Source organism: Lissotriton helveticus, chromosome 6, assembly GCF_964261635.1.
Source record: "Lissotriton helveticus chromosome 6, aLisHel1.1, whole genome shotgun sequence".
Lineage (NCBI taxonomy): Eukaryota > Metazoa > Chordata > Amphibia > Caudata > Salamandridae > Lissotriton > Lissotriton helveticus.
In genome coordinates this window covers 931984044-931996302 of record NC_136067.1, presented here as the reverse complement: position 1 = coordinate 931996302, position 12259 = coordinate 931984044, and the positions used below count along the sequence as shown (strand labels likewise).

Sequence of the window (12259 nt, the reverse complement as noted above, 5' to 3'; positions counted from 1 at the left end):
AGTTAAATGATAAAGCTTTGGTAATTGGTTTATTTTGCCAGATCAAGAGCACTCGTGTAATAATAAGTTGTAGTACACTCGGCAAGAGTCTCTATTTCGCTTAAGGAAAAGAAGCAGATGTCCATTTATTTGGTCTTGCTTTTCGAGGAGTATTCATTGAGGTTTACAAGCATACATTAGAGTTTGTAAAATATGAAATACCCACAGTGGAAGAAGTGCATCATCATAGAATCTGTGTTAACATTTATTCTTCCCAAAATACAAATATGGTTTCTATTAAATAGCATGTGTGGCTAATAAAATTATAAATTGCCACTTGATCAGAGTTCATCTGTTAAGAATTTTCTCTTTACCTAGTGGAAAATTATTACGGATAACAAAAAAAGTGTGCTTCAATATTTGTATTACTACTGCAGTGTTAGCTGGTATTCTTTGCTTTGGCTAAAGTGAATATAGATTTTTATTATTTCCATATACTCTCTAAACATTAAGCGTCTCATGTGTGCCCCTATAATTCAGGTGGGGCTCGTAATGAGAATTACTGCTCCATCGGAATTACAAGATCCAAAGAAACACTGATGCTCCAGTGCACTTCAGCCCGATACTTCAGCTGCTGACACTATATAAAGTGCCCGCAGGAAACTACAGGGAGAAATTAGGAATAACCAGGGGGGTCCATGTAATTTTTCAAATTTTCTAGGTAATTCCTAATTTCTGAATGTTAGCTCCCTTTGTTCTCCCTTCCGGATTTAATGCTGCCCCCGATATTGATAATTCTCATGGGCTGGGGAAATATTGGGCCCACTATCGGGTAAATCATACTGAGCACTATTAGGCAACTGAACCCTTTATGATAAACAGCAGATGTTGTTACACGCAACAAAGATATGTAAGTGATAGCAGTGGGAAAAGAACTAGGAAAAAGCATTGTGAATTTTCACAAAGGAGAAAACAGTCATCATTTTATAGAGGCTACTGACTGAAGATCTTAGTAGTTTTCCTGCAATTAATGTGGTCTTAAAAAAGATGAGTTTTCCAGGCCTTGCAAAAGGCACGTGAGCTGTGAGAATGCCTTGGTTTCCTAGTGTATTAATCCCTGGGTACCTGGTTTGGATTTCTTTATTTTGTAAAGGCTAGGATTTGCATCATGTGTTGCATCAGCCACCTGTGAACGTTTTGTTGTCTGGAAAATGATTGATGAAAGCTAACTGTTATGTAAGTCATCAGATCACAATAGCTATGAGCTACATACAAAGAGGGGATTTGTAGTTTGTTTTGCTCTTTGTAGCAAAAGCTTAACTCTGTGGATCAGGGTGCTTACACACAAAATCTCCTTAGTAGTGGCTCAGTTAGTTGGCTTGGATAGTCCTCATGTGAACGCCAAGAGAGTCTTCTCTTGGAGGGGATCTGGTGCCAGACATGAATTTGTTTCCTTCAGATGTAAATGATGAATTACCTCAGTTCTGCTTGAGGGAAGTGCCATTAAACTGGTCTCTTCAGTGATGTGTTTCTGTAGGACTAATAGTGTTGTTTCCAATACACCTCCACTTCTTTTTCAAAGTAAATGGATTTTCCGTAAGGGGGGGCAGTATCTTGATTGCACCAGAGTGGTGAAGGATAATCTGGTACTTCAATAGTGTAGATTTTAGCTTGTCCCTTCCAATTCAGTTTCCTTTGAGGCTATCTTAGATCTCATGCAGGTAGAGAGGAAAGATTTTGCACCCTCACATGAGCACCATGGCATTGCATGCAAAGACACTAAGGTGTTCGCTAATAACGTGTTTTTTCTAAGCTAACATGGACCTAGTCCTTGAAGTCCTATCAAACCTGTCAACACCTACCTTTGGGGATGTTTTTTCTCTTGATGTTGTGCCCATGATGCTGGCGCTTTCTTGAATTGAGTTCTTCTCATCGGGTATTCTGTTCTTTCCCTGGCTAAGGAGAACCTACATGTAGGTATTGTAAAGGACTGCACGATTGGAATCTTTCACTGTTCCCTGTTGCAGTTCTTAAGTTCCCTTTACCGATACACATTGTCACATTCAGGACCTAAAAACTCTATGAAGGTGGTTGCTTAAACATCTGTTACTCATTGCTTTGATGAGTTTTCATATCCAGTCTTCCACGTGGAGATATCAAGTAGGTGGGGAATCGTTGGGAAGATGGAATATTGCCTTTATGGTCCAACAAGTTGTAAGTTTCCCTCAATTTCTTGACACTCCAGGGCTCAAAAGATAATAAAAATGTTACTAGACCTGCAGGTCTAGTAACTTGAAAAATGTACTCTACCTAACTGTAATGTACTTGACCGTTGTCTCTGAAAGTCGAGCAAATGTGACAAGATAACAAGATTTACAGGTATCTTTATTGCTCATTCACTTTGTAAGCAATAAAGATGCATTTACATTTTATCTTGCTATAAGGAACAAGGGAACCAAATTCAGGTGGTCAGGGACCTTGGGTAGTTACGAGTTTTAAACACAGTGGTCTCTAAACAAGGACGATAAATATAAGGAAAGATGAATATAGACTCAGTCAGTACTATTTTTAAAGCTTTCTAGGAGGACAGAAATGCTTTTAATTAGTAAAATTAACATGAAAACAATAAAGTGAAACACAAGCCTGCATCCTACTAAGCGTGTGACTGAGTCTATATTCATCTTTCCTTTTGTTTATCGTCCTTGTTTAGGGACCACTGTGTTTAAATCTCATCTTGTCCCATTAGCTCCGCTTTCAGAGACAGAGCTCAAAAGTCATTTTGTCTTCCTACTCGCCAAAAAAGACAAGTAGGCCCTAAAAATAGCTTGTCATGATTAAATCTGACTCACCATAGCGAGCTGGCAAGTGAATTTTTCGAGGAACTTTTGATGACAAGGTCTTTTTGATTATATTTAAATAACTAATAAGTGTGGCTGTCTAGAAGTCCTTTTGATTATAAGTGGTTCTTTTGAAGTGGAGCTAAAAAGTCTGCATTGGATTGATTGATTCCTGAATCCATACTATGAGCTGATGGCCACCCAAGGGAGTCCTTTGTCTTTTTACAGTTTATTGGCTGCATTTACCTGTTAGCAGAAATTCTAGAGCAATGTTGGGCACTTTTCTAAATGTATGCAGATGATATCAATGTCTACGTTGGTGTTAAGCTAGGAAATTATTGTGAGAGTTTTAGAACATGTGTTACTATGTGAAAGAGACCTTTGTGTACATAAACGGCGACAATACCAAGCTTCTTGTACTGATGAGAACAGACCACACATTACTACTATTAAGTTGACCCTCAGGCCATAGAACAACCCTTGCCCTATCATACAAAGTTAAGTACTTAGGAGCAGGCCTCTTAGTAGCTCCTTGAATCAACACTTTGATTGCAGAATGAGCAAACAATTTTTGGGGGAATACTCCCACTTCTGAGATCCTTGCATTGAATTTACCTTTCAAGAGGTGTGGTGTTGACATGTTTATGAAAATGGGTTATTAGTTGGGAAGGGTGCGAGTTCATAATCTTGTCCGGTCCAACACATAAGTTCAGCAAGTAAACCTCAGCTCAACCTCTAGTTGCTGTCGCACAGAGGAGACAGGCTTAACTTAAGGAAAAGTGTGTATCTTATTTAGAAGTACCAAAACAATTAATAAGTCAAAAAACAACACAGTAAAAATCCTACAACAAATTTCTAAAATAGAGAAAAATGACACCAAAATGAATAAACTCCAATAAGGGGAATCTGAGATATAAACTTTTAACATGTTAGGGCAAATAAGCGCCAAGAAAAAGTAAAGTGCTAATCCTAAGTCACAGTTTGTGTTTTACGGGGACCTAGGCCCAATTTAGGGCCAGCTGTGATGGTTGGATACCCCAAATGAGTTGTCTGAGTAAAAAATGTTACCTGAAATGGAAATCCTCTAGGAGAGCAAGGTTGTGGGCTGTATCTGGTAGTCTTCTCGAAGTGAGGTGGCTGTTAGAGGAGGCCCTCCTGAACCTGTTGGTTTTGACAGTAAGAGTAAAATTTTACACCCAGCGAAATCCTCTTGGTTGGATACTTTTCGTATGTACACACAAGGGGGGTGTATAGAGTGGGTAACAAAAACAAATTAAACAAACAGAGACGGCCCCAATAGGGCAAATCGCTCTATTTGAAAAAACTGCCCTCACTCACATACCGAAGTATGTGACATGCTTCATCATCGGGCCTGCTTACAATACGCCCTGGTGTAGCCACACACAGGGCGGAGCATAAGGGAAGGGGAAAAAAATAATAAACTTCTCTCAACAAGACATACAGTCAAGACAAGTGGACATAGACGACATGTAACACAAATCTTGGTGAAAGCCGTGCAAGCACCAAGTGACCACCACTGAAAAGTGCGACGAAAGGTGCAGTTAGGAAAAGTGATTAAAACTGATTAAGGGTGCCAACCAGAACACAACCTTTATTAAGCTTTTCTTGACACCCCTATCGGGATTAAAAAGAAGGAAAAGGATGGGAAAAAGCCTCAGCGAGATAATTAGGAATCTCAAAGCTTCCCTCCAACCACTGCCAGAGTCAACATGTTTCGACCGCTCTGTATGTGCCCATCGGGTCACTCCGGTCTTCTACAGGACCGTCGCATTCAGTGCCACTCTGGGTTTCTCCGTACTTCGGATAATGATACCCCTGGGGTGAGGTAGGTCCACTAGATCCGTACCCCTCCCGTGATGTGTGTGGAGACAGTTCCCTCAAATGCGGGAAAACATTCACGAGTTCATAGTATTAACAAACTCGAACTGGTGTCCGGTGAGAGGGATGCCAAAGAACACAATCGTTCTGCAGGCGAGTCCCGGCTTAGTCACCTGCAGACCGTGACACCGTGATACTTTTCGTCCCTTTGCACGGTCAAGATTTCTACCTTTGTACTTATGGCCATATGTATAAATAATTTTTGTGCTCACAAGTGCTCAGAATCAGAATTTCTGACTACAAAAATGCTTGATGTAATGTACAAAACCCATTTTGTGATTCGGCAACAGGTTACCACATTACAAAATGGGTTTGGAAGAGCATACAAATTGCTATTTATAATGGGCGTCTTTAAGGGTGTACATTCCAAATAGCGATTTCTTGGGGTATCAATGGTTTGCGACCGACATATGGTCTCAAAACACTCAAATTGTACAGAATCTCAACATGGTGTGGCAAGCCATTTGCAAAAGGGACCGGATCCCTTTTGGCCCCTTTTCCTTTGTGAATGTAAAAAAAAAAGGTTTTTTTAAGCAAGCCCCAGTTTTTGTTCTACCTCTTGAAAATTGTTGAGCTAGATCTGATTGTGATCGAGTTCTATGAAACCACCTATTTGTACCTAAGTTGGTTCTCAAAATTCCACACTAGTTACAAAATTACTGGTCGCGACCAGTATTTTACAACAAGTATTTCGTACATCTGGCCTTTAGTCATTTTTTTTATAGAGCTCAAAATCTTTTAGTTGGGCAATCCTAATGCGATATCTGATTAGGTCCTAGCATAGGTGAAACTTTTGCCACAAGGTCGTGCTGATGGTTCAGAGGTCTTGGAAGTCCAAAAAGTTTCTAAGTTCCAAATTTGCAGACAGTCTGGTCGAATTCTATTGATCTAGTCCAAGGCTCCCTGGACCTCAGGTATATCAATTAGAGGCCAAGGCTCACTCCAGGAGAGGCCACTAGCAAGGTCCAGTCCGGGTCCAGTTGCTACTGGCTAACTGGGCCCTCCATGAAAAAGACCTCTTGAAGCATGCTATGTCCCTGTAGCTATACTCTAGGTTAGCCAGTGTAGTCCACAAGTATGAACAAGTTCAGCCCCTCAGGTTTCAACACAGATGACAGACAACAGGTTCATTCCACTTCTGTCCTTCCACAGGTTCAGGTGTGTTATGATGAGCTGTGCATGAGGTTCCACTCTAACTCTGAATTGCCATGGGTCACCCAGGGGTGTGGAATTGTTTAAAAAATCTACTTGTCCAAGGGACAAAATTGTATAGAAATCTCCTTGTCCTGCAAAAAAATCTACTTGCCTTACCTCTTTACTGAATCAATAAGATAGGCAGGCAAAAGCGTAAATTAGGTTGTAGACCGTGCGTTTTAGACATTCAATAAATTGAAGCTTCCATTTGGGAGAACAGTGTCAACAAAAGTTGCATATTCGAATCAGAAATTCCCAGTATAATGTACACCATGGTAATGTGTAAGTCAGTATTCCATATTTACAGGATAACATTTTTACATAAGGTATTTACAAACAATATAAAACGCAGTCACATATCGGCTAGAACCAAGCTGCTACCCACAATGCATTTAAGATTCATGCAATAGTCAGGGGTGGATATGAATGTGATCTGTGATTATGTCTAGATTAGGGTGTCCTGCTCAGGAAAGCATGACATTTCTAGCTGTCCTGGGAAGGGTAGGAGGCTATTCCTTTTTTCCAAAGGGACGGGTCTTCAGATTTCAGCCCCACTTAGTCTTCAGATTTCAGCCCCACTTAGATCTAAACATCATCTCTGAAAGTGTGTAGGGTTTTCATTTGGATGACTCAATCTTTGACACTGTGATACATAACGGGAAGTTTGGGGTGGGGAGGCACACTTAGACCTATGCTGTAGAAGTCTTACCAACATTACACAGTCAGTCCTAGAAGCATTATTAGGGAATGAAGTGCCCTTTGCAGCTGCATGTGAAATAAATCACTAAGCTTGAATCTTTACTGCACCAGAGACGTCTAAGCATCCCAAAGAAAGAATCTGGAGCAGCTCGAAAGTCCACTTCAATACTGGTTGCTGGGCAGTATTATCTTCCACCAAGCCCAGGACTCAATTTGTTATACAGGCTCATAAAACAGTAGCAGACACTCCTTAAGGACACCATAAACTAACAGTTGAGGTCAGGGGTGAATTACCCTGCCCCAGCTTGCTATATGGAACCAATACAAGGGCAGTTCATATACTGAACTGCACATGATCTAAAATAACATGTCAGGTGACTTGCTTTTTAAATAAAGTATACAGTGGTGTAAGAGGAAACCCAGGAAAAACATGAGGAACGTATCTTGCAGGACAAATCTCCTAGCAAAAAGAACCAGGGGTCTATTAAAAAAAAAAGCCAGAAGTAAAAACGGTTTTGTTTTCAAAACATTCCCCTGTTCAGCTGTAGACTAGAGACTGACCTATCAAACTGTGGGAGCATTTTGAGAGGGTATGGGTGCAGACATCGTAGAGGTGACCACCCACAATAGTTTGTGAATCGTGTTTACTTTCAGAATGGAGAGCAGTAGGGAAGGGAAGTGGGGGATGGTGGTTTTACATCAGGGGTTTGAGAGGGGACAGAGGTGAGCATCCAACTGGGAGCAAAAGAAAGAAGAGTAAACGTTGTCTAGATATGTTTGAGGATTTAGATCCAAAAGGAAGAGAATGAAGGCGACTTCGATGGGGAAAGAGATATATCATGAGGTTTAGACTGGGCACAAGACCAATGGCAGAAGGTTGAGACAGCAAGACAAAGACGAGTTGGACAGGGAGTTCGAAAAGTGACAGCATGCTGAGATAGTAAACAAGAAAAGGAAGTGTCATTAACACAAGTTGATGTGGCTGGTGTGTAAAGTATAAGAGGTTCTGTTGTTGGCATTCAGTGATTTCTGATATAAACTAAAGCACACAGCATAAGAACAATTTCACTTTCTTCTGCTGCATCTCCGGAGAGGTTTGTAACGTTAGCTCTTTCTGAGTTTCGCAGCTTTTAACGGGACATTCTACATGTAGTCTATTCACTTGCTTTGCATGTGATTACTTTCCAATAGCATAAAAAACAATCCTTCCTCACAGCCTTGGGGTACAGGCCTTATCTCTGTAGTGCCATTTCAAGCATTGCTCCCTTGCAAAGATGTAGCTGTAATATAGAATCCAGGGCATAGGCTAGAGAAAGCCAGCACAACACAAAGGACAGACTTCTAGGCCCAGAGACGCCTTTACAGCCTGAAAGCCACGTGTCTTGCTGTTGTGTAGCAACAGAGAGCCTCATCAACCTATCTACTTTAAGCAGGATTTATTTGGACACATTTACGTTACTATGTCCGCTTTACTCTGTACACTTTTAAGAAGTCCATTTCTATGTACTGCATAAACACACTATCCAGCCATACATGCTCCTTTGTTTATTTACTCCTCCTGGTACATTTGAGGTAACCATTCCACATACCTGCCTTATCTTAGCGTGCAGTGCATCAGCTTCTTGTGACTTATCCGCTTCCAAATGAGAGTGCTGAGCCTCTAACCTAGACTCACCCCCACTTAGCTACATTGTGTGATCCTCGGCAAGTGTTTTATTTTTCTGGTCCTCCATTTCCTAATCTTGCAAGATTAGCAGTGTTCACATAAAGGGTAACTCATTTTAATAAGAAGTGTGGCTCAGGGGTTAGAGGCAGCAGACCCGGAAGCTGAGATCGGTCCTGGACCAGGGTTCAATTCCCCGCCTCGGCGGGTCTTGGGCTAAAAATTCCACAGACTCGACAATTCTCGCCCCGGTGCCTCCTCGACTCACGGGTTCACACTCTGCGACTCTGGGCAATAGCTTGCTTAATCTCCACAACGGCCCCTCGCGGCGGGATGCCTGACTTTCACCTTGTGGATACCCTGCTATCTCACAGGGGAATATCAGGACGGGTTCCCTAAGCAAGCGCCGGGAAACCCACTGCGGGTAGCTGTGCGCTATATAAGCCCAACTACATTTACATTTACATTTACCCAACACTGCAGAAAATTGCTAAACAGCAACGGAGCACTGTTTTTAACCCTAACTTTAAAAGTGTTTGCTAGGGGTAGTTGGGACAAAAAGAGCTTTCAGAGACTTGCCTGTTATTGTTGTAAATTAGGTAAAATGTGGGATATTGGAACGCATGCGGGAACGCCTGTTGTCAGTCAGACCAGACTATAGTCCGGGCCACTGGAATAATGCAGCAAGAGAGGACGAAATTATGTGGCAGGCTTGAGTATATTATGCAGCAAGAAAATGCAAAGTATGTGACATAATTCGGCACATTTTGTAATAGTATTCGTTTATTATTTCATAATTTTCAAACTTGGTAACACCCTGTGGGCATTGGTTGCAACTCATTAGTATGAGGTGAACATCCAAATACAGCAATAATCAACAGAAAGGTGATCAGTCCGGCTTTACAAAGAGGCTTCCACGGCGCGGCAAAACGCAAAGTCGCATTTTTAGTAACTTTTTTGTCGTTTGAGCTAGAAACAAATTTTGCAGCAGATGATGGATTATGTGGCAAATACTGCGAACGTGCGATCACAATTCCAGTGGCCCTGCCTATAGTCATTGTGAGGGCCTGAGGTCGCATCATGTAGCAGATGCTAATGGATGGCATTTCTACTGACTTAAAGAAATCACCCCTAGTCTAGCGCCCCAGTGCTGCTTTAAAGTCATGCTTGGCGCTGCACAGAACAGCATATAAAGCCTCTCAGCTTCAGGGGCAAGATTTTGGTGACATCGTATCACAGACTGTAAGGTTTGGGCTTTTAGTTTGTGGTAAACATATCACTGCAAACCTGCCTTCTGCCAAACTCTGCCTTGCCCCTTCTGTTTTCTTTTTCTGGCCTCCAATTCGTGTGTGCTGGTGAAGGAAAAAATGCAGAGCCATAGGGGAAAGAAAAGAGCATAGTGCAGACACTGGTTTACAAATTACAGGCTCGTGAAAATGAAAGCAACAGGGGTGGCCTGTGGGCTGCACGAGAGCCCCACAGGGAATGTAAGGTGCTTTAATGTCGATTTGGTTGACACTAAAGAGGCTGAGACTTCAAGCACAGACAGCAAGCAATGTGCGCAGAGAGGGGCCCAAGAATTGCATGACAAAATAAACCCAAGCACCTTAATGCAAGCCTCGGATGCGAGGAGAGGAGAGAGGAGGGGAGGGGAGGGGACAGGAGGTGGGAGGTGAGAGGAGAGGAGGGGAAGGGAGCAGAGCGGAGGAGAGCAACCTGGGTTCAGCACAGAGGCCCAAGGGTGCAGCCAAGAAAGGGCAGCTTCAGAAGGGTGAATTACGTTTTTAAAAAAGTCTGGTAAAAGCAAGGAGCAAAGAAGCTTGTCTCCTACCTGCCATTGCTGGAAGTGTTCTCCAGCAGCAAAAGCTCCATGTGGAAAATTCTGTGCTACACAAAGTTCATGCTGTGCTTTACTCTCTCGGCTGCCCAGACAGGCTATATAAACAAAAATAGGCTCCTCTGCATCCTGCTATAAATTGTGTCATGACTCGTGTGCCTGGGTTAGGTGATTACACTGAGGACGAGACACGGACTGCTAATTTGAAGAGGCCAGAGGATAGTTTGATCTCAGTCCATAATTTACAGTTTACTTGCCCTTCGGACAAAACAGTAATTAAAACTTCTTGCCCTTGCAATAAATCTTAATGTCTCGGGCGTCGGGCGATACAAATTACCCATCCCTGGTCACCATTGCACTATACTCCACCTTATAAGGCTAAATGGAACACAAATGTGTGGTGTGTGTTTTTGATGAGAATCATTATAAACTAATATTAGTAGATACAATAATTTAGTTATTTTCATGATTAACTCAGTATAAGCCATTTCTTTTACAAACGCTTTCATTTTAAATATGTGTCTGTCTGTCTGTCTAGAATCCTTACCATGGAACAATCGTGCTAGCCACTGTAAAAGGAGATGTTCACGACATTGGCAAAAATATTGTAGGTGTGGTTCTTGGATGCAACAATTTCAGGTAAAGCGTGAGAAGTTTTCTGTTTTCTATAATTTTACTAGATAGCATTCTAGCTCTTAGGGTAGTGGAATATGCTTAGTCTTTTAAATAGTTTTGTATATTTCTGGATTTTTTGTATATTTACATAATGCTTGTAAAACATGGTATAGCCGCTTTACATGTTCTAAATTTGATAGTGTGCATCTAAGCAATTTGGTATATTTTGAACTTTCAGGATGTATAATAGTCTCAAATATATTAGATGCGCGTGACTATCAGGGTCTGCTCACCTAGTTCCCCATCCTCTTATGAGATGGTCTTTCTTTCCTCCAGTTCCTTTCAATCAAACATCAAGCGTATTGCTTTGTGCCTCTGCCTTATTAATTAGTACAGAGGAAAACATGAAAAGCCTTACTTCACCATTCTAAAAAGGCTCACTCCAGCAGCATTTCAAACGGTGATCTTTATTATAATAAATTCCCACATAACCATGATGGGTTATTCCGTGTGATGAAATTTATAGATAATTCCCGAAGTAGAAAACGTCCTTTTCTCAGTCCTACTCCAGTAGTCTGACACCTTTTCCCTGCAATAACGAGAAGGCATACCTGTCAGTTCCCATAAATCTGCATTCCCATCATTCTGTTTGAGCAATAACGAGAAGGAAAGCAAACTAGTCCCTAGTGATCTCCATTCTATACTGAGCATCCCTTTCCTTTCCATTCCAAACTGATTCTCCCTCTGCTCTTGTCATATATCTGTATGCAAGTAAAGGTGAACGAGCCAGCAAATTAGCATGAAGAGCCGAGCCCAGGGTTGCATTGGCTCTAAGAGCCCGTGCACGATTTGAACTCTTAAAATATTTGGCATGTAAATCATGCAACAGTCATCATGTTAGAAAATGAAATTGTGTCTTTAAAATTCAAGTAAGCGTATTTCTAAGCACACCGAAGCATTTCGCCTTAGTGCATCAGATTAAATCTCTGTACTGAGAAATATTTATTGAAAGTGTTTTTAAATATGAACTGAGAAACATTCCTGTTCTGGCACCTGAATCCACCCAGCACTAGCCCTAACGACAATGCTTTTAGTGAACTTGAGTGCAGATTTAGAAGCGTCTTGTGCTGGATTTGCATCACAAAAGTGTCGCACACCTGAACAAAAAGTTTATTTTAAATGTACTAAAAGGTTTCCTGAAATGCACAGAAAGCCGCTTTGCGCTGTGTTGCATTACTTTGGATCAATGGTGTTCCATAGGTGGTACATGGGCATTCCCATTCAACCACCCATGGTTTTTGATGCAAAGCCTTATCTACTGAACAAAGTAGACAGGGCTTTACACACTTTACACAAAAAAATAACTCCTCTATTAAGCTGGCCTTAAAAAGGAGAAATATTTTTATTTCTCTTAACGTTTCCCATTTTGCATGTGTGTTATATTGTACAACACACATCTGAAGTGGGACACGTTTGAAAGTTAGTGTTAGAAATGGGGTATCTAGTTGGCAGAGGCTTGGACCCTGTCCAAGTAGA

At 41.5% G+C, this 12259-nt stretch overlaps 1 protein-coding gene across 1 annotated transcript in view; it reads left to right on the top strand.

Moving 5' to 3' along the window:
• Positions 1–12259, top strand: part of MTR (5-methyltetrahydrofolate-homocysteine methyltransferase) — a 454402-nt gene that overhangs the window by 299656 nt on the left and 142487 nt on the right. Inside the window, exon 22 of the mRNA XM_078648574.1 lies at positions 10647–10747. Within this exon, the coding sequence (XP_078504700.1) occupies positions 10647–10747 (101 nt within the window). The remainder of the gene's footprint in view (positions 1–10646; positions 10748–12259) is intronic.